Consider the following 24140-nt stretch of genomic DNA (forward strand, 5'->3'; position numbering starts at 1 on the left):
GTCTTGTATCTCTTCCATCATGAACTGCAAGGATCCACCTCATTTTGTCATCTGCTCCATGCACCCTGCTAAAACCCAGAGCACTTTGCTGCTAATCATGACAACCCTGCAGCTGCTCACCCCTGTGACCGAGTTTAACTGATTTAAAGGACTTGAACCAGTTGTCATGAAATTTGCAATTTGTCCAAGAAATCTCTCCTCATGGAGAGTAATTTAATGTCTAAAGTGACAATAACTGTTGTAAATGTATTTGTGCACCAGAATACATTTAGTTGTACTGTAAAGGGAATATTAAATATCCACTTCAGCTAAAGCATGTCAGTGTTAGAGTAGTTCTATGTCATTCTCCTAGTACATGCATCTCTGATCTAGAAATGTGGGGTATTCATCCTTCAATTATATGAAAATTTAAAGTGCTGTAATATAACTGCCTTGATAATTGGTATTGTTTCTCATTTTAGGTTAGGATGGTTGGTTGACCTTGCAGTTAGTATGTAGCACTTACTCTCTGTTGTTCCTGCTCACTTTCCTTCTCTGGCATGTGTTCTCCACAGGCTGCAGAGAGTATCTACTCCCTCATACACTGCCTTCTCCTCTAAACTCACTGTTCCCTTTCTTACTGTTCACTGTTGTGTGTCTGTGTGGCCTCCTCTCTCTGGTGTATTCTGCCCTTTCCTAAATACATCTTCAGAGAAACAAACTTTTCTCATGGCTCACCTCTGATTTGAAGAGAGACTGAGGGCTGAGGTTGTTCAGCTTAGGGGAGAGAAGGCTAGGGGAAATGTTACTTATCATCTATATGTATCTAAGAGACAGTACAAAAAGAGAGGGGCAGACTTCTCAGTGGTGCTCACTGAAAGTATGTGATGCAAAGGGTTCAAAATCAAGCACAAGAAAAAGCTTTTTAAATGTGAGGGCGATAAAACACCTGAATAAATTTCCCAGAGACATTGTAGATTTCCCATTCTTACAGATATTCAAAACCTAACTAGACAAAGCCCTGGGCAAACTGTTCAGTTGTCACTTCCAAGTTCAAGTATCTTGGTATACATATTATGACTAAAGACTATATTTATATACCAACTGCATTCCTATATCAAATTTGGTCTTAATTAATTGGTTAGAACTTACCTAAAGCAAGTAATAGCACTTTTTCTGGCATAAGCCTTTAATTCTAAAATTATGTTTTATCTAATGTGTGGAAAACATTTGTTTTGAAGTTCATTGTTAAAAATAAATTATGAATGTGTTTACAAAGAAAGTAAATCTCCCAGCTCTTTAAATACCCTGCTGGAAAAGGATTGATTCCTGGCAAACCTGTATCATTTAATTCAACTGAGATTCTACATATGACCTTTGTTTCAAACCTCAGTTTACTTCCCCTGAGTCAATAATGAACTTGGCTTCCTTTGGCTGAGACTGCACAGCAAGTGCTACAAATTGAAAATTGCTGCTTGAAGTTATTGCAGATTTTTTATTTTATTTTATTTTTTTATTTTATTTTATTTTATTTTATTTTATTTTATTTTATTTTATTTTATTTTATTTTATTTGTTGTTGAAACAGAGCTGTTATATGTGCATACAAAACCTTGATATTTTAGGAAAATGGGGCTGGAGCAGTTCTTAGGCACTCTTTTGCAATGATACCTTGTTTCTGTCTGTTGTGTCAATAGCAGGTTAACTATTAAGTTAAGTAATCAGTGACTGGAAATTCAGTAAGGAAACTAAATGGGAGGTTTTGGATAAGAAAAAAATTGATGCACACAAAAAATCACATTAATATTTTAGATCTGCATGATAAAAATTTGTATGAAAAAAAGGATTTTAATGTTTGTATATCCTAAATGCACTGCAAGCACTCAATTGCTTTGCAATGATATTTTCCCCTACTCCAGAACACTTTTGTGTCTGTTTTTGCTCAGCAAGTAAAACCTTTTTTCTCTGAAAATCTACATTTTTTTAAATATTTTACTTGGATCTTGTTCTGAGGTAATGCTATTCTTAAAATACCCATGCCCTGGGGAAACTATTCCCATTGTTTCTCTTACAAGTGAAAAAAGAGCATGTTGTGATGTTAAGGTACTTTGTGAGATAGAAACCCCAATTTTTTAAAATTATTTAAACATTCATATGTTAAATGTTAAACATTACCATTAAAGAAATGTATTTAATCCTTTTGGTGGACTCAGTATTTTCGAAAGATTGTCCATAACCTTTTCTGGAATGTGAACATCTCTGAAGTATGACTTTAAATTCATCATTCTCCACATGGACTCTATCTTTATGTTAATTTATTTGATAAAGAACAGGTCAAGTTGGTTTACTTGCCTGTAAACTGGAACCAAATGGCATCAGAAAAATTACAATACCCAGATCTCTATTCTGTGCTGCAGACCTGCCTGTGTAGAGCTTGGTGCAGCCTGGATGTGCTACCCCAGAAGTTGTTATGACTATATTAAATTCTAAGCCAAGTATGTTCACTGTTTTTTTTTTTCCATTAGCAGTTTGGACCCACTTTCCATTTAGTCTTAGGAAGCACAGAAAGCCAATCTCCATTCTTTCTACTTGTCATAATAACTCCTAACCACCAAAATGAGAGCTGAATCAGGTGGTCTCATCAGGGTTCTGCACTCCTGATTGCACTGCAGGTCATTTTTCCATATATTATGCTTGAAGCAAGAACTGCTGTATTAAATACCACACTTTCTGCCTGTATTAAGGCAGACTCACATTCATAATCTGTAACAGAAAAAGGATATCTGTACTGAATATCCTTTGCTACTGTTTCCTTCAGAATTCCATTTTTTGTTTTTTTTAATGAGATTTAGGAGCTTTTCTCCTATTAGAAATATGTTTCTTAAGACCAGAAACACTTTAATGGGAAGATTCATTTGGCAAAATTGCAGAGATTTGAGTTAGGTCGCATTCTCCAGCCTACATCAGTAAGTCCAGGCTATTTGTTAGTAATAAAGAATTCAGGTCTCTATTTATACTGCATTTGTGCTGAATTCTAACTTGAAAGGTTTTCTTTCTTTATCTCACTGGTCTTAGATTGTTGAAAAGCTTAATTAGGCTTTTATGTCTTATCAGGATACTGGTATCTACAAAGAATTGATAATTTTATGGCGTTCTATGTAGTGGCTATGTCATTTGAACCAGTGCTAATATGTTCCACTCCTTTACTGACAAGAAAAATAACCTTTCTGATGGCAGCTGATAGACTGAGATTGGTGACCAATTCTTCTTATCCAAAGATTAGGAAGCTCCGAGTTTCAGCAGTTTTCAATCTGTGGAGTCAAGGATTTGTATAAGCTGAGAAATGCTTTTTGTTCAGTGTTGTTTTTCCCAAAGCCAGAGGGCTTTGTTGTGACTCATATATGCTTAAATGTCAGATATGCCTAATCTGTTCATATTGATAGCATGTTGATATTCTTCAGAAGAATGACTTGCACTTGAGTGAGTTTCCTTAATAAGGAGGTGGAGTGCCATGGGAGATGCTGTATGGTGTCTGAGATATTTACCTGATCTGGCAGAGATGCCCCTCTCTGGAGTGGAAACAGCCTGGGGATCAGGCAAAGACATTTCAAAAAGTAGTAGAGACATCTTTTGAGGCAGCTAAAGAGGTCCTCATCCAGGTGAAAAACAATGCTCAGGTTAATAAAGAATCTGAAGAAAAAGACTTTCAGTTATGATCCTAGAGTTTGTACTAGTCTGACAAAACCTATTGTGTTAATATTACTTGTACATAAATGCTCAAAAATGAATTTTGCATACAGAGAAGACAAGAGAAAAATAACAGGTAAGTACTATGTCTTTTTGGTCAATTTGCTATTGCAATACCTGGCAAAATCTGAGAAGTTTTAATTCTTGTTTATTGTTGACTTTGCATTGTCCTTTGCTAAAGTTGCATTTACTGGCAATTTTGTCATCAAGCTTTCACAAGCTTTCACAAGCAGAGCTTTCTTTCTTTTTATAGGCAGCACTTTTGAAAACTTGTCATAAAACCAGAGTGAATTCTCTACTCTTTATTCAGTCTAGAGTGTTAGTCCCTAAACATTTTCTAGATACCGACATTAATGCAATACTTCTCAAATAAAAAATGTTTAAAAATCTGTTGACAAGTTTTGAAAGTTTATTTAAAAAGCTTAAGATAACTTCTTTCAAGAAAAGAAAAAAGAGACAAGAAATGAAATACTGTGAATGATGTACTTTTTGATGATCATTCAACTTCTTAACAGAAAGCTGCCCTAGAGGACTCTGGCATGGTCTTTTAACTTCTTTGTCCTCAAGGGTTTGAATCTACTCAGTGTGAGGTTCCAAAGTTGTCAGGGCAGGCTTGGAGCATTCTCCAGCTTTTCTCAGAAGACTTAACCAAGACTGACAGAATTCATTTCCCATGCGATTCTTGACAGGTGTCATTGAGAGAGAGCAATCTCCATCTCCTCTCTCTGTGATTTACAATTGAGTCCCCAGGGTGAAAGACAATTGAGGAAATACTGCCTTAGTTCTGTATGCCAGCCAACTCAAATTCTTTTCTGAAGTGCTCCTTACTGCTGCCCTTCTTAGCAACAGCACATTTGTGTATATATTTAAAAACTGATAGCTGATCTTAAGTAGCACTGCAGGCATAATTGTGGTTACTTTTTAACTTGAGGGATCGTATTCTCTTGCATTATCATTTGGTAAGACTTCATATATGATGCAAGGATTTTGTTCACAGAGCATATGCTTAAATTATGCATTTGGTGACTGTTTTGTATTTCATTCATCACTGAGCTGTCTAAACAGATACTGCTGGTATTGGAGTGTAAACTCTGAATCACACAGAAAAATTGATACTTTGGGACTGCAATATATTGCTTGAACATTCCATATTTCTGGTCTGCATAGAGAATGAACTTTTTCTGTTCTCTCTATTGACTTGCAAAAATAGTTCAGTTAGAATTCCTTTTGAGTGGCTTTGGGCCAGCATATCTTCATGAAACAAAGTTCTTTTTAATTTCTAATACTGATGTTCCATAAGTGAGCTTGGTATGATTACCTGTTAAACCAAAGATTTAATTTTAAACAGTTATATTTGATTTTGTTTTATGTTAATAATCTCAACTTCACTAAAAAAAGGCACAGGTCTTGTGAATGCTGGTTAAAAATTAAACCTAGGGAGAGAATTGAATAATCCACAGGATGAGAATATTTGAAAGTAGTTGTATTCATGGATCTACAAAACCTTCAATTAATGTGAGAATTTTTAATATGCATCAGATTTTTATCCTGTTTCAATAGACTATTCTGAGATTAAAATATTTTGAACTAATACTTTCAATGTTCTCTGTCAACTAATCTAGTGCATATTTGAGTTCAATAGGAGTGTTTTTCTCTTAATTGCAGTGAAAAATAAGCATTTTTTGTATTTTCTTTTGAACAAATTCTAAAAGGACATTTCACTGTTTATTGTCCTCCTTTTTCTTTTACATAATTTTTATCTGTACAGTGTTTCACTGTTTATCAGTGTTTCACTGATTGATCCGGGAATAAAATAAGCAGACAATATTATATTTAAAAAAAAGTTCTTTCTGATATTTTGGAGTTCTTACAACTCCCAAATGAGATTTCTGTGTGACTGATAGTCTATGATGCTTTTATGAGTTGTCTACATTTTTTGTTCTGGAAGGCACATTCTTTTAAAGGTTTGTGCCTGTAGATCTCTACTGTCCTTCCCATTCCATCAAAGAGAATACCAGAGCATCTGAAACTTCCTTCTCAGACAAAACAACAATAACAGCAACAAAACCCAAAACCAAACCAAATAAACAAATAAAAACCTTAAAACAAACAAATGCAAAAAGCCCTAAAACCACCAAACAAAACCACTCAAAAATCCCACCAGAACAATGACTAAAAATATAGATTGCATGAAAAAAGATTCTTCTTACATAATAGGAAACTTAATCTGATAAACAGTATAAAACTTGTCCTATAGCTTGGGAAGTATTCATTAGTATGTGTCCTCATGCAAATTTTCCACTAATTTTGTGTATTCATTAATGAGATTTAACTGTAAAAGTAGATGTCCTGTTTAAGCTGTGAGTGCCCAGTTTATAGTGCTATATTCCTTATATAAAACAAATTTGGATGATATTTAATGCAGGCTACTAAACATGCATTTCTACTGGATCTCTGTGAGTACAGCAAGGAGTTCTATTTGTACCAGGATAAAATTTTTAATACAGAAAAATTTTAAATATGATTGATATATTGACAAGCTGATAATAATTCACCTTTGGACTATTGGCAGAGGAATTTAGTTATTATTTTTCCAGAGGATTTTACATATATTGTTAAAGCCATAAAGCACAATTCCATCTTTTTTTTTATTTGTGTTGTTTAAGGGCGGAGCTGCTCTTGAAGGTGTAGTTGCTATAACAGGTGGAATGGAAAGGTGTTATTTTTCCCTAGTTACTTTTTGAAACACAGTTTCATTACAAAATTGTGTGCTGATTATAACATGGATATAGGTCTCAAGCAGACCTGAATTCTGTTCTCTAACAGTACAAATGTTCCATACAACCCTGGACTTCATTTTTTGATATGCTGGATCACAATAGTGGGATTGTGAGGTTGGGAATCAAATTACCCTAAAAAATAGCTTTAGATTATTAGAAAGATTTTGAAATATTCACTTTTGTGTTTGAAATTAAATCAATCTGTATTTTTAAATTAAACAGTGCCTGGCATGGGAGCTGACTTGCTTCTACATATTTACATGGTTGTTCATTTGAACCAAGTGGCACATCCACAGGAATTGTTTGGAGCATGGCTCAGGTGTTAGTGTGGACAGGAGGACCATTCTTCATGAGCTGTTCAGAGAAATTCCCTCTGTTCTGGAGGGTAGCAGCCCACAGTGGCATGTACTGAGCCACCATCTACTGGCCTCATGCCAGAAAACAAGGGCTGGCTTTCTTTAATTCACATTGATACAGATGTGTATTCAAGTGTTTAGCAACGTGTATACATTTATGTGGAAAAATTAAGTTTAAGGATGTGTTTGTACGAGGCAACTTATAAACGTGCAGAGGATGCAGGCTAGTTGCAAAAGCAGAAACTTTACAGCAGCATCTACCCAGCAATACACTGTGTCTAATTGCCTAGGAAACAGGGTTAATTAGGATGCAGCATGTGTTGTTTCTGGGAGTTGTGCTGGTCTCTGTAAGAAAGGATTGCACTGTAAGTGCATAGGAGCTCCTTCAGATCTAGCTTATTGTTTTGGTAAGGCAACCTGTCAGTGGACTCTACATTTTACAGACTTTCACATGTGTCCCTGTTCTACAATGATAGTTATATTGCCAGTGCAAGAATTAGACTTAGCTGACAAAGATGAGTAACCATGGGAAAAAAAGCAGTGACAAAGAACGTGTCATGTAAAAGAAAAAAGCATTTTCTCTTGATAATACTCTTAAATAGAGATCCCCAGAAGAAAGGATTTTTGGAGCTCTTCAAAGCAAGTACAAAGACACAGACTTCCACATCCGAATTTTTGCACAGTTTTCAAAGGGCAGTGAGATATTAAGACTTGATATTTTTCCCTGTCTTATGGAAGAGACAAAAAATAGTCAAGAGCTAAAGAGGTATTTTTTTCTGTCAGTGAAATCTTATGTAAACATTTATTTTTTTTACCTGCATTTATCTGATTTCAGCATAAAATATTAGGTTTCTAATGCTAGTTTAGAGAAAAGTTTTTAATATAAAAGATATGCTAAACTATTATAATGTAAGCTGAATGTAACTTCTCTGTTGACTTGTTTCATAGGATTCACCATAAATCAAATAGGAATAGTTTCAGTTAGGAGACTAAAGTTTTACTACTGCTTAGGAACACAAAAAAAACCCCCAAACAACAAACTGATCTCTTTCATTAAGCATAATTATTCTATGTAATACCTTTCTAATGCTTTGTGTGCATCATTGTAATACCTAATTTTTAAAAATATATTGGACTTTTCTGTGTAATTGTATTGTCAGTGTTTTCAATAAAAATCGGTACATGAAAAATAGGTTTCTTTATTCCAAAAAGAGTTCTTTTCCCAACTATTACTTCTAAAATAATTTTTATGGAGGAAAACTTTAGATTCACATGAGACATTCTTTAGACCTAGGTATATGTTTGTTTAGAATTGTGAGGTTAAAATAATGAACATTTAACACTTCTAAGAACATTACTTTAAAAGATAAGGATAAATAAATTAAAACTGGATTTTGCTCCATATTAAATTTTAGGATGTTAGAATTTTTCTAAAATCTTAATACTTTTTAGGTGATTGAATGAAATGTCTCTTCAATGAATGAATATTTGCACAAGACGCCTTGTTCTAATGTGTTGCCTAATCAGCACATTTAAATCTTATTTATGGTAAAACTTAAGCTTTTTAATTCAAGGAGTAAAAAGCAGTCCATTGAAGACTATGTATATTTTACTTCTAAAATCATAATCTTTTCTGTATTCTTGTCCATTGATTTATTTTTCATGAAAATTGATTTGAACTGAATGACATACTTGAAAGGTAGATTCCTGTGGTTCGTTGATGAGCTTGAATTTATTACAATCATTTTATTGTAAGTGGTTTTTTTAGTTTATTTTTATTGTTATCTTTAGAATGAAGATGGAAGGGTGGAGTAGGTGTTTGTAACTTTTCATATAGTTTTCAGATTAACAGACAGCAAAACTGGCTGTTTGAAAAAGTCCCTTCTAATCCAAGTTGTTAAATGATTCTATGACTCTGCAGTCACTGGAAAGTATAAAATGAAGGAGTGGGGAGGGTAGTTCTATTTTATATAAAACAAATCAGTCATGAAAATAGCCATAATTTTTTGGGTTTTTAATGGCTATCTCAAAAAATTACTTCATGCTTTCTGGTGCTTACCCTCACTCCTGCTCCGCTATCAAGTATTTGATTTTCACTGTTTTCCTTTTCCTCTTCTACACATTAATAGCAGAAATTTTCCTAAATATTTAAAGAAAATTTTCTTATTAGAGTAAATTAGAAAAAAAATAAAGAAAATGTCAAAGTGTTATTTGAACTGTTCCTTCACATAAAAATTATGTAGAAGACCAAACTAAACCTACCAAGGGAATGATAAAAATTCCTCCAATTTCTCTTTCATCTTTGAACCACTTGTATACTTGATACTATGTATCTTGTCCAAGATTATTAAAAGAACTGGAGTAAATTGTAGTATTACTTTCAAAGCAAAAAGACCTAGTGTCTTACTTAGGAATCAATATTTCTGATATTTAAATCAAATAAAACCCGCAAAGGAACCATAGATGAACCACAGTCACGAGCTTCTGTCGAAGCAATGAAAATCATTGCTAACTTATTGCTGTTCTGTGTCAGCACTGAATACTGTTTCTCTTACAGTGGTGAACTGCTCTGATCCTGGCTTTGTGGAGAATGCAATTCGTCACGGACAGCAGAATTATCCTGAGAGTTTCAAATACGGAACGAGCGTGGCATACCATTGCAAGAAGGGATTTTATCTCTTGGGCTCCTCTGCACTGACCTGTAAAGCTAATGGGTTATGGGATAGATCATTGCCAAAGTGTTTGTGTAAGTGTCCATTTGGTTGGATTAGCATTAAAAAGTTGTGCCTGATTTTAAATTGTGATAGAAAAAAGAAGTGTAGCCATCTATTAAGGAACAATGTGGACTTTAAGATCAGTAAATTGCAAGTTGTATATTTCAGTAAGGAAAGATTAAGACAAAATATCATGCAACTTACCATTATTAAAAATGTGTTTCCAGGGAACAGTGAAACTATTATTTCAAATGTCAGAAAGTCAACAATAATTTCCCCTATCTGTGAATTGTTAAGGTATCTGGAAACAGCTAGGGAAATCTAAAATTATTATTTATTTGTTATAATATAGAATGATTGTCTAAGACCATTTAAGCCATATCAGATATTTGGTTTTTTTTCAAACTCATTGTAGTGTATATATGAGAACAAATCTGTGAAATATTGAGTAGAAAAATTTTTCTCAAATAACTTCACTTCATAGCTCTTCCATCACTTTCTACTCAGAGAGGGAGGAATCAGATGTTTCCTATGATCAGTAAGCCTCATATCAAACAACATAACAATTTTTTTGAGTTTAATTTCCATTGAGATATTTTCATTCTCTGATCACTGTTAATATGCTGTCATGATTTCTGATTTAAAATGCATTTTAATAAAGTAGTCAATGAAATTGGAGTATATTTTAATTTGAAACACACCAAATGTTTTAAAAGTTTTTGCTTTACAGAATTGCAATTTTTTACTAAAATAATTTATTTAATGGATTTACACTGCCATACCAGAGCAAGAAATGTCACTAGGTTGGTAAATTTATTTATTTATTCATTTATTATGCTTTTCATACTACTAGGTATCTAGCATTCACACGACCCAAGTAGTTTGGTTTGTTTTTTTCCCAACAATCTATGCTTTCAATGTCTGTCAATAGGAGCTATAACCTGAAAAAGTGGGCTTATTCACATTTCAGTAGTAAAATAATTAGGCAAAATACAGAATTTTGAGTACAAAATAGCTGGATATTTTTTTTAGTTTGGCCAGAATATTTACTGGTGCAAGCATGTTCCTTACTTCTTGTATCTTAGAAAAATAAATATGATTTACAATTATAAAAATTATCAGTAATCCATTTTCCTCTTGCTCACTCTAGTTCATCATATTGCTGTAATAACATTACAGAATAATTATTGTATTCCACTGTGCAGCTTAAACTGTACCTAGCTGTACGTATGGTAAAGCTACTTACATTATCATACCTGCAATATGTATGTGTATTACAGCAATAACCTAATTTGGTGTCTTCCTATTGTAACCAAATTAAGATGTACTCTTTGTAGGGAAGGATCATGAACAGAAATGAATGAGGAAAGTAATCTTTATATTTTTAGAGAAAGGCTCAACTGGATAGGCTAGTTTTGTACATAGTTTTTTGCTTAATCTTAAAAATGACCAAATAAATCATCTACAGCAACAAGAAAACTGAAGCTGTGTAAGAGTTGAAATCCAGACAGGTGCATATTTTGTGGAACCAGACTTGTATTTAAAGGTTCTAAGAGATTTTTTCTGTACTATGAGAACATCTCCTAAAGTTGTGTTCTTTCCTTTGTCAGCCATTTCTTGTGGACATCCTGGGGTACCTGCAAATGCAATTCTTTCAGGAGAAAAATTTACATATGGCTCCATAGTTCGCTATTCTTGCACAGCGGGTCGAAGGCTCATAGGAAATTCTACGAGGGAGTGCCAAGAAGATAGCCATTGGAGTGGGACTCTCCCTCACTGTTCAGGTACTTGTACCAACCGTTATCTCACTGTCACCTTCTCATATGAGTAAGGCTATTCTCAAACTTTTTATAGCCAAATATTTGTTTTGTTTATTTTCTGGCTATATTTTCATTTCACCAATAGCCACTTTGCTGTTTGTATCACACCCTTTTACTGAAATATTCTCATAATCATCTTATTCTCTTTGTCATTACTTCACAACTTCACTCTCAGTTGTATACTGCAGTGCGTAGAAGACACAGAAAAACAGTGTTTCAAACCTGGCCAAGTTTTCCTTAAAAAGAATACATGTTTTACATTATACTTTTATGAACACTGTTATAAGTAAACAAAGGTTGTTACGCCAGAAAATTGTGATTAAGAAACTCAGCGCCAAAGGTATTAAGGTAAACTTTGTACATTTTGCTCCTCTTTTCTCTTGCAGAAATATACTTTATTATTGTCAAAATGTGTGAACACCATAAGTGTCTGCTGTGTTCTTGGTGCTGTCAGGAAGTACAGGAACAGTTCATTCTCCTCTAGACTATGCAAATCAAAAAGAAACCATAAAACATCTCACAGTTTTTTTGAAGTGAAGAGTTCAGGCCAGGATTGGCTACTAGGGACACCCACAGCATGTTAATAGCTTTTGTGAGGGAAACATGTATACACATTTTGGTATATAAAAATCAAATACCTGAATGGTTTTAGACAAAAAATTTCTAGTGAGAAAATTGTTCATAATTACTCATTAAATGATCCTATAACTTCCCTTGAACTATTGGACTTGCCTGCTGTTGCGCTGATGTGATTCAATGTGGTTCAATTCAATTTTGACCTAATTTAAATAGGTGTAAGGTATTTTCAGTACTTTCAAAAAGCTCTGAATAAGTGTTCATTGAAAGTGATCCTTTTATGGGCTGCAAGGATGATTCTGCAAGGATTCTGAGCAGAATTTGAAATACTGAGAAAAGGAAATGAATTTAAATCACTACTGTTTCTTTTCAGTTCTCTGCTGTTCAAGGAAATAGTTTAGATTCTTCTCACGCTGCTAGATCTCACTGCCATCATGGTCTCAATGCCTAGACCTGAAAGGCATCACTGCACAACAAGAAAACCTTTTCTTGCTTATCTTAAGCTCACATTTATATCACTTTCACCTTTTTATCCAGCACATCCCAGATCTGAAATTACACCAATATTTGAATAGCCAGATAACAATCTAATGCTGTTATCCAATATTTCTCACCACTAGGAAAAAATCTCCTTTTGGTGGAGAGAAATTTTAATTGCTAATAATTGAGACTCTTCAGATATTTTCAGTCATGAATATGACATTTGCAAACATTAAAGAGCCCTGTACTCATGTTTTATGGGGGGAAAGATATGTCTACTGTAACTAAACTATTGTTACTGATGCAGAATTCAATTTTCTAACTTTGAACACAACAGGTCACCATCTCAAGAGCAAGGTGATTCCCTAGGAAAATGAAAATCTACCTCTCTTGGCTCAATGTAAAAAAGCAATGAACCCCCTCCCACAAAAAAAAAAAAAAAAAAGCCAAAAAAACCCCGTAAAAAGGTGTCCCATTTCTCTATGGTATTTAGAATTGTAAAATGAACTACACTTTCCAAGTTAGATATTCAGGAGATTATTCCATCAAAATCCAATATGAATAATTTGTTGTCATAATGTCAGTGAAAGAATGAACGTGCCCAGGCTGACTGAGAACTCTAATTGCCTTTGTACTTCAGGGATATGAAAAACAGTCCAAACATAATGTTTAAAACCTGTAGTCTCTTTCAGAATGGGATTCATTTCTTTATTATATATTAATATATGTTTGCATGCCTGATGCTTTTATGATGGTAGAAATATGATCTGAGTTTGTTTTCACTTGGGACCTGTTGCAATGATGGACTTTTGTAGCCTATGAATTAGGCAATAGCTGACATTTTTGTTTAAAAATGGATAATGGATAATTCAACACTGGATCCTGAGTCTTATACATTGCTAAATAAAAAGGGGTCTAGACCTTCATATTACTATAACTGCCTTTGTCTGTACCTTTGATTAAAACATTTCATGGTCCCAGTTCAAATTTTCTCAGAGTCAAAACTCATGTCCAAGAAAAAAAAAGTCAAGTCATTCATCTGGAATAATTCTCTCAGCAAAATCCCTAAGCAACTGAGACATCATCAAATTTTCAGAATCATAGATCATTCTGCCCTGAAAAATCCCTTTGTGTTCACAAGCCAAAGTATATGTGATATATCTGTTTCATGCCATAAACATGCCACAGTGGGAGCCTGAATCACAGTCCTCATGCTATTTCACATATTTTAAGCAGACAGAAATGTCTGTGAAATAGTAATGTCTTTGAGTAAATGGAAGCAGATAGCATCCAGAGGCCACATCTGGATTTCTGCTTTAGCAGTGCCAGGGCATAAGTCATGGATGACAGTGCTTGATCCTTGAGACCATTATACTCTTTAAAATAATTTAGACAGATTAATTTAGCAGATTAATTTTTACCCATCACACCTGGCAGTCCATCAAACAATGCCCAAATGCATTTGTGTGTGCTGGAGATCATTCTCAACAGTGAGTTTGGAGGCAGCCACTGTGCTCTGGAGAGTGAGTTTTATTGTGCACAGAGAGACAGAATATGCCAGCTGACTTAAGACACTCACACTGTTTACAAGCATGTATTTACACCAGGAAATCTAGGTCCAAATGCTGTAGGGCAGCGTGACAACTGCAATCTATTCTAGAAGAACCTAGTAATATACAAAGTGAACACAATCAAAGCCCATAAGTTAATCCTGAATTCAGGAACTGTCTTGGCCTCATTTTATGTGAAATCATGATTGTATCCACTCTTACTTGCTGTTATTAAAGCCTTATGGTACATAATTCTGCTTTCTGACATAAGAAAATTTTAATTTCTAAATTAACTCTTTGAGTTTTCTCAAAAATTTAGAACTTTTTTCCTTTGTTTAGGATTTTATCTTATATATGAGAGGGGTGCCTATGAAGAAAAACCCATTTAACAGTACACAGACTTTATTAAAGTATTTACATGTATTTTGAAAAATAAAAAACAAACCCAAAAATAAAACCAAAGCCCAAAATCAAAATGTATCATTTCAATAGAATTTGAGTTTAGACATATAATTCAAAAGTGGATTCAAAAAGGATAACATTGCCGTTAACTGCAATGTAGACACAAAAGAATTTATGAGATATACAACTTTATACCAAAATTTATAATAAGTGGTTAATACTGAGACCATACTTCCTTAACCATCTTGTATAGTACTCTGTAACAGCTGCTTTATTTGATAAAGCACTTGACTGATTCATCAGACTGACGAGGACATCTTTGAGAGCTCTGTCTTGCAACACCTTCTTTCTCTTCTAGATTTGTAACCAATATTTGCAGAGAAACAATGCAGTAGCTGTATGCACAAGAGAGTTGTTTCACTGCCACTACATTTGCACATAATGTCCCTGCCAATAATTGTGCCTGTTGTGTTTTGCAGGAAATAATCCTGGTTTTTGTGATGATCCAGGAGTACCAGCCCATGGGTCTAGACTAGGGGATGAATTCAAAACGAAAAGTCTGCTACGTTTCTCATGTGAAATGGGTTATCAACTGCGAGGGTCTGCCGAGAGAACATGCTTGCTTAATGGTTCCTGGTCAGGTATACAGCCTGTGTGTGAAGGTAGGTATTGATACATTGGCATTTTGATAATGATAGTGGGGCCCTGGAAAAATGTTAAGATAGACTCTGAAATGTTAAGCTTTGTGTTTCACCTGCGTAAGTAGTATGATAAATGATATAATTGTTAGATGTGATGATTGTTTAGTAATTAAAAATAATTATTGTATAATCATAAGAAGAACCACGAGAAACTGTATGTTCCTAATCTAAGGAGGATATGCTTGCTGAAATCTATGTATACAATTGAACAATCCAAGTTTAATAATTAACATGAAAGTTATATAACGGTAGAATATAAAAGTATGTTCACCCTGAACCCATCTCGGAGTCAGATTTGGGTTTGTACCCCTGACAGCCAGAGCTCTTCAATAAAAGCACCTGCATATAATCATTTCTCGTGATTATGTGTTCCTGAATGCTAACAACACAATTGACAACCTTCCAAATAACTTCTTATTCTTTGACTGAGAAATTCTGTCAGGCGGAAATATGCTTTCATAACATTCTGCAGAAAGGTGATTTAAAAATGTTTACAAGCAGTTCGTGTTTTGCTTAAAAACTTAAATCCAAACTGCTAGAGTATTTGAATATATATTTATAAGAATTTTTTGAGAAAATAATTTTAGTTTTAAAATAATTAGCCTGAAAATAAATAATAGACACCTGAGTTAAATGTTAAAAAATGCTTTTGATTGAGGATATGAAAATGGAGTGATACCTATATTTGTCATCTGTTTTGTAATAATAAAATACTCTCATCTTCTCTTTCTATGTAATATTTATGCATCAGGGACTGAATAAATGATAAAATAAAGTTGCATAAGTAAATATATAATTAAGTATAAAAAAGTATAAGTATAATTAAGTATAAATTAAGTATAAATTAATAAATAAGTGTGTATTTCTAAACAGAAGTTAGACTATTTTCTAATGAGATATCTTTATGCTGCCTCTTTCAGAAAAAATGCAACAAAAATATTTCTGAAATCACATTTTAAAATAAGATAAAGACACAATGAAGAATTTTTACTTTTTTTGTTCAGTTAAAATTGGGAAGCAGTAATAGAAGACTTTAAATTCAGTTTTACAATGACTTCTCATTTTCTGAGAATATTTGAAAAATTGCTTTATCTAAGCCATCAGAATTAATGGATTCTGTAGTATCTGTTGTCCCCAAACTACATGATAAAATGTAAGATAGAACAAAATGTTTGTTACTTTTTTTTTTTTTAACCTAAACTTTTTATTCTGAGAATTATTTTTTTGCAGTATTCTTCAGCACAGGCTAATCTTCTGTCCATGCAGATAGCATCATAACTGTTTAAAACTGGCAGTGGGCACAGGATCAGTATATGAATCAGTATTTTCAGCAGAAAACTTCATTTTTGCAGTATCTTTTCTGCTTGCCTTACATGAAGACATTAACTATAGTAGCACAGCAGACGTCAGTGGCAATTATCAGTGTTTTTAAATGCTGCTTTTTTCTGGCTCTAATCATAAGGTTTGCTTTAACCTTGTCTTTCCAGAAAATGGAAAAAAAAAAAAAAAAAACAAGGAAACAAGAAAAAAGCCCTTTTTTTTCCCCATTTTTCTGTAGTCCTTTAATTGTTTCCTATTTATTCTAAGTAACAATGAGATTAGGAGGAGAACATCTATTCATTCCTGCAATTTCTAGTTACAACCTGTTGAATTTTTCTCTTTACTATTTGAAAGTTTTAAACTTCAAAAGCGATTAAAAGTTGATTTTAAAAAAGCATTGAAGCATCATTCCAATCATAAATGGTAGACAATATTTTAATTGGCAAATCATAGTTGTTTTTAATCACAGTACTCTAGGTGGGGGTCTCAAAAGATTCAAGTTACTAGAAAAGTTATTAGGAAAACTCAAAAGAAAAACCCAAATTCTTTTAATGATGGGTTGGTCCACTGGGAAGAAAAAAAACCAAACTCATCTTCCAAAAAACCCCAACATGTAATCAAAGTAATTAAGCTGCTATCAAATCTTGGACATATGAAACATAATTTTTGCCTTAAAGAATTGATATAGGTGCCCAAAAGGTATGGAGTCCAATACAAAATGTCTGTTTTTTTCTTGATTCAAAAAATAAATCAATGAGAAGGTCACAATTTACTATTTATGCATGTTTACAATTGAAAAAGGAGATACCAGAAGACAGGAAGAGAATAGAAAAATGTGCCAAAAGGCAAAATAGAGGTGCAGGTCTATCAGAAAGTCCTGAATGAGGCTTATTTGTTCCAGTACCTGTACTGAGTGGAGTAGAACAAAAAGGTCAAACTATCTGAATCAGGAATTAAAAAAAAAGGAAAAAAAAAACCAAACAGATGCAAGCAATAATATTAACAAAGAGAAATAAAATGTTAAAAGAGAAATGATATATCTATTACATATTTTCTCAGTAAAACTTGCTATAGCTGTTTTCAAAGATGAACTATTAACCTAGTTGTTCTTTTCCTTTTTTTAATCCCAGTTAGTCACCTATTTTTTTTTTTAATCTCTTCTTTGCAGCTGTATCTTGTGGGAACCCTGGTACACCAGCCAATGGTATGATAATATACACTGATGGAATATTATTCTCCAGCTCAGTCATTTATGCCTGCTGGGAAGGTTACAAAACTTCAGGGTTAACTACTAGACATTGTACTGCTAATGGGACATGGACTGGCACTGCTCCAGACTGCACAGGTCAGAAACAAATTTTCTTCCCCGAAAGCTTTAATATTGTAAGTCATACAGCCTTCCTATTGAAAATTATTATTTTGATAGATAAATAACACATTTTTCCACTTTCTTGTCTTTAATACCAGAATGTTTTTATATATCTAAACGTACATGCTCTTATAATACATGCTAGATGCTTCCAGAACTATCTTCTTGAGATGGCTACATAGGTAATTTTATTGCATTTGTTTACCTCAGAAATGTCAATTTGATGATATTAATATTTTTTAGAATAATACTGTATTTAGCTGTTCCTTTAGGGTTTCCTTTAGCATTTTTTCCTTTTTTTCCCTGTGGCTTATGCTTAGAGGAGGAAGTTCTGGTAGCTCAAAATCAAAGTTTGTGTAATTGGATACATTAATGTGCCAGTTTTTGTTGTAAGCCAAATGTGTCAGAATTGATCAATCACCATTCTGCTAACCACCAAGAATGAGGGAGCAGGAAGACTGGGCTATTCCATCAGGTAAGCTGAGCAGGGACCAGAGGAGTGCTACAAGGCAAGCAGGGCTAGTGGCTTTACTAACAAAGCCAGACTCACAGTACATCAGTATTTTTATAAGCACACACACACAAAAGAAAAGAAATCTATAAAAGGGGGAAAAAGGAAGCATTTCATAACTCTGCTGGAATTGCATTGCACCATCAACTTCAGGCGTGATGTGACAAAGATCTCAGTATGAAGGGAGAAAATGTCTGTCAAAACTACCACCAACAGTCTGCAGGACTTGTAGAGGCTCCTGTGCATGCCAGATGAGGCAACTGTGTTAAAGGAAAATGATATTTGGTCCATGCTATTGAAATGCCTCAGAAAGATAATTTTCTTGACAGAAACATTTTTTTCTTGTATTGTTAACTAAAAGAAAGGGCATTAGGTGTGCATGGTTGTATATTTATTTTAAAAAAACTCTTTTTCTTTTCCTCACTAGTGATTAACTGTGGGGATCCAGGTGCATTAGCAAATGGCATTCAGTTTGGAAATGATTTTACCTTTAATAAGACAGTCAGCTATCAGTGCAATCCAGGCTATCTGATGGAACCTGCAAGTTCATCTACCATGCGTTGTGTAAAGGACAGCACTTGGAACCAGAGTAAACCAATTTGCAAAGGTGAGCTTTTGAATTTAACAGTTTACAAGTACTGTTTTGACACATATGGGATATACACAAACTGCTGTTTTTATTTATTAAAAAAATCAAAATATTCTCTGGAACAATTACTGTTCCAAATGCAACTAAAACATTTAGATAAATATTTCTGTAGAATTTATTTTGCACATATGCTGTGATAGAATAGCAGTCAAAATAGCAGCATTATTGACTAAAGTAGAAAATCACTTTGCAATAAAGATTGTCAAAGTGCTCAGCTTAAAAAAAATATGAATGTAATAGCCATTTTCATTTTTGACCCATTTCTCTTGGATTAGATAGAAAAAATTCTGTAACAGGATTCTGCAAACCAAGCTTTCTGTAAAAGATTCCCTTTGTTGCAGTGGTGTAGTCATCATAAACAGCCAAAAAAAAAAGCTTCACAAATAGCTAGTTAGAAGTGCTAGCAGGAAGGTCATAGTGGAGATGAGGCTGAATGACAAATAAGGCAGCCTGGTGAAAATTGTTAAAACAACTTCAGCAGCCAAGGGAGTAAATTTAACAGCCTAGGTCATCTTCTGCTTATAGAAGGCCTAGGCTGCCAACTCACCTAGCACCACTTCACTGTGATAGCTAAGCCTAGCCTAGTAATTAAATTTTGGCATATGTATTCAACTGACTGCATTTTTCTGTCATCAGAATTACTGCCTGAGTGATTTTATGGTTGTGGTCTTTGTTAAAAGAAATTATGTGGAAATGTAAACGTGGACATTCCAGATTTCATCATTTTGGGCACTCTTATCAGAAGATGGAAAATGTCAGAATAATTTCTTAGCCCCAATTACCAATAAAATTAATTACCATTGTGTGTGGAAAGCCTTAGAAAATGAGCAGATGAATGAACAGTCCTATTAAATAGTGCTGCAAAATTAGTTTGAAAGAAAATGCAAATCTTTAGAAATTTAGAATCATAAAACCTTATTTATTGAAAGAAATAATGTTTATTGAATACCTTTACCTAGCTAGTAACTGGTTGCGAAAAATAATCAGTAATGAATATTTAGGGGAAAAAATGAAACTAGGTAGCCATGTACGCTTTGGACTTATAGCCACCTAGCACTCAGGGACTTCCTAAATCCAGAGCCTTTTTTTTTATTATTTTTAAAGTAGTTTTCTGTCTGTTACAGACACTATGTCAACACAGGTATGCTTTGTTGCAACAATAGTCTGAAATACCTTTTTTTAGATTCAAACGTACGAGTGCGTATTATATCACATTTTCATAAACCCTGTAAATTCTTGAAACTGTAACTTTTCTTTTCTGACACAGCTATTACTTGTGGCCCCCCTCCAACAGTACTGCATGGGAAAGTGGAAGGATCTGATTATCGTTGGGGTGCTAGTGTGAGTTACAGCTGTGCAGAAGGCTATCAGCTGTCCAACACAGCTATTCTCTCCTGCGAAGGGCGAGGAGTTTGGCGGGGAGACATCCCACAATGTTTGCGTAAGTTTTCAGGGTACACTTGTGTTGGGCTTCACCAAAGCTACAATCGGTTCTCTTGGGCTACAGTCACAGAATCACAATTTTAAAAGTACTCAGCTCATCAGGTAATATATGAATTACTGCAGGATTCTCCTTTTTTGTACTGAAAAGCTTACCTTGTTATGAAATTTGAGTGGCTGTGCCCATTAAAGGTCACAGTCTTCTTCCTTTCCCCAAAAGTCACCCCCATCTCTTGTGGCCTAATTGCACCCATCACCATTTTCCTTACTGGTAATCCTATTGGATGTTCTGAATTTGACTTGTGGTGATCATGACTGAAATATTCCCTTGCACTTTTCCTTTTATTTTCTTCCCTGTTTCCATTTCCATTAACAGGTGAAAACAAGGATGCTAACCTTAAGCTCATAGCTCATATCTTTTCTAAGCATTTTTTTTTTCTGAAGGCGAGTACATACCCTCATATCTTGCTTGTATTTATTTTTCAGCATTTTCTAAATCTGTCAACTCAACTCTTTGAGTGCTTGAAATCTTGTTAGGAGCCTGATAAACATTTTCCCTTTTATCTAATTAAGGCCAAAGTTTCCAACCTACTCATTTGAGTGTGTCCAATATGAAAAAATGGTTTTATTTTTAAGCATTGCAATATTGCATTGTCTATTTCAGGATTATTTTGTCATCCAAATCGAATCAATATTTAAATGTCTCACTTAAAAGCTCTATTTTTCCAGGTTAAGTTCTATGCCTACGAAAGCTATAACAGTGACAATTTATTTTAAATTGCTCTAAAGAATTTAGGAAATCTACAGTCCTACACAGATAAATGAACAGAGCATTTGCCCTCATATCCAGTATGCCTGCCTGGCACATAAAACAATGTAGAATACTTCAGATTAAAGCATGTGCAGATTTTAATACCTTTTTTTCATTTGTATGTATCAGCTGTGTTTTGTGGTGATCCTGGTACTCCAGCAGAAGGACGGCTCAATGGAAAAAGTTTCACCTACAGATCTGAAGTTAGCTTCCAATGCAGACCTCCTTTTATTCTGATAGGCTCTTCAAGAAGATTCTGTCAAGCAGATGGCACTTGGAGTGGAATTCAGCCAACATGCATTGGTAATAAACTACCACTTATGCCTGTTCTACTGAGAATATTCTTGATAAACTATTACACTATCATAAATCTAGCAATTACCTATCCAAGTATAGAAAAGATCTGTGTAATATAAAAATAACTAGTTTCTAAGGTTATATTTTGAGTATAAATACTATAGGATAAACACAATCACGTATGAAGTCCTTTGTATATTTACAGGGCTGTTTGTCTGCTGGAAATGCAGAACGTCAATAAGTGCAAGTGCATAAATTTGTTCCATCTATTTTTAGAATCTCTCGGATATGCAGTAGACTGTGGCAGATTAAAGACCAGATTTTGTCACTGGAGAGTTAAGGGCATTTTTCAGAATCAATCCTTAATCAAAGTGTTTTCGACTTTGTGAACAGGACTTGTACATCTCTGATCCTTTGAAATTCTGATTAATTCCCGAATACTCTCAGTTTCTCATTGACTGTTGTACAACTGGTAGGCTTTTAGCATGTTATGTCAATCAGACATTTAACTCCCACTGACACCAGAATTTGATCCCACTTGGGGTGACTTGCTAGAGAAAATTAGTTTAGTTTTATAATAAAAAAATTTCTTTGATATTTCTAGACAAACATATTCAGATGTAGATTGTAGGCCGTTTATATATTTTGTTGTAGCTGAGATATTGGCTATGTGAAAGAGCTGAGCACTCTGAAAAAAGGTAGCAATCATGGTTATTGAAAGCAGCCTGCATTTTTAAATGAAGACCTAACAGACAACAGAATTATTTTGTATGAATTAAAAACTTCTCTCTATAGTTTTTGCAAACTGGGCAATCATCTTACACCTATATTTTGCAACAGAGGCAAGAATGCTTAAAAAAGGTAATTTTCAGGTCTGATGCAAAGACTCAACTTTGAAAACATAATAATCAATTTCTGTTTATATTTTATATAGTATAATATAGAAGCACATGGTTAGTGCATCAAAGATGCAAGTTTTTCTTTTACATCATCGTTTTTATGTTACTGTAAAAGGAAAATATTAGATCTAGATCATCTAACATGTTTACAGATAAAATTTCTAGCAATTTGAAGGTTAAGAGTGGTGAACAATACCTAGAATTAGACCTGAAAAAAACATATAGTGGAAACTTTTCTGTTTCTGGGTAGCAATATTTTCCTTAGAATATTTGTGAAGTCCTGCTTTGGGTTCTTCAGATGAGACCTATCTTAAAAATTTAATTCAACTTCATGTCTATTATTAGAAATAGAATTCCAGCTGTTGATAATTTTTAAAAAGTTCCTGAGCTGTTTAAGCATCTCAACATCAGGAGTGTGTTTGCTTTTTGTTCTTACACTTTATGTCAACATTCACCTAACTTTTGAAGCTTTTGGTAAATATTAGTCGAGTTGAATTTTTATGCTCTACTGATGGGTAATATTAAAAATGGAAGTTGGCCAAGAGTGAAATGAAATATCATGTTATTGTAAATGATAAGTTCAATTTTTGCTCTACAGAAAACTAAAAATTGTTACAGGTGAAGTATAGTCGCAAGATGTGTTCTTCCTAATTCAGTGTCAGCACACAGCAGACTTGGTTGCCCAGGGAGAATCACATACTACAGAAAAATCCACTGGATGAAGTTCTGTGCTGAGACTCCAGGGTTTTTGGAGTCTCCCTGAAAACAGCTGCCAAGGGTGTCCCAAGCAGAGAATTCCAGTTAAGCACAACCAGTCCAGGCCCCTCAGGCAGGCTCCAGGCCCACAGGAAATCTCAGCAAGCTCAGCTTTTAAGTGAGATCAGCTCTGTAGTGATTCTCAGCTCATTAGTGATTTTCAGCTCTTTGCTTGCTAAGTGCCTTTGGCAGATGCAGGCAGAGAGAGCAGAAGTGCTGTGTGAGGTTAACAGAGATGTCTTTTTTGGTATCTTGTGCAAAGGGGTTCGGTGACAGCTCTTCTCCTGAGCTGGGCAGAGGAGGGTGTTTATACAGGGTTTAGGAGTTTTGGAAATTGTCCAATGGTAAGAGTTGAGGCAAATGTGACCCGTAGTCTTACAGAAAGATAAGCAAGGGTTTGAGGGCAGAAGAGGGGCTTCCTAGGTCCAGTCATCATGACTAGGCATTTGCAGTCCCTGTGCTTGCTACACTGTGCTCTCTGACTGGTGGAAATGACTGGGCAAAGCCCAATCACCAGAACATGGAGATTACTGAATGAAAAAATAGTTCCAGGCTGCTTTAAATTACTCTTGTGAAACAGAACAATGAGTTTTAATCTGTTGGCATCTGTTGGCATGGAGGGAATTTTATTCTCCAGCAGCAACTGAGGTGGTGCTCCATTAAAAACTTGCTTTCTTTGTGGCATAGGAAAAAAGCCTATACAAAAATAAAAAGTATTTCGTTGCTGTAAGAAGCAGGTTGATAATGGGTTTTGGGTTCTTAGTTTGTGAGATTTTTTATGTTTGAGGAGTTTTGGTTGTTTTATTTTGAGAGTGTTATTTTAGAAATACTTATCATTAAGCTGTTGATGTGAAATAAAGAAAAGTTAAAGATTTCTAAAGATTTTTCTATGTATTCCAATTGCATTTTGAGTAATGAAATATACTATGAATTCAAAGAGATTTAAAAGGATAAGATTGCTAAAAATTAATGCAACCATAACTG

The 24140-nt window shown here is 34.2% G+C and overlaps 1 protein-coding gene across 1 annotated transcript in view; it reads left to right on the forward strand.

The window, feature by feature from the left end:
- Positions 1–24140, forward strand: part of CSMD1 (CUB and Sushi multiple domains 1) — a 1056389-nt gene that overhangs the window by 1009357 nt on the left and 22892 nt on the right. The window contains exons 55-61 of the mRNA XM_050972940.1: positions 9419–9607; positions 11186–11359; positions 14883–15065; positions 17593–17769; positions 18732–18911; positions 20221–20394; positions 21334–21507. Coding sequence (XP_050828897.1) covers positions 9419–9607; positions 11186–11359; positions 14883–15065; positions 17593–17769; positions 18732–18911; positions 20221–20394; positions 21334–21507 — 1251 coding nt within the window. The remainder of the gene's footprint in view (positions 1–9418; positions 9608–11185; positions 11360–14882; positions 15066–17592; positions 17770–18731; positions 18912–20220; positions 20395–21333; positions 21508–24140) is intronic.

This window comes from Serinus canaria, chromosome 3 (assembly GCF_022539315.1).
Source record: "Serinus canaria isolate serCan28SL12 chromosome 3, serCan2020, whole genome shotgun sequence".
Taxonomy (NCBI): Eukaryota; Metazoa; Chordata; class Aves; order Passeriformes; family Fringillidae; genus Serinus; species Serinus canaria.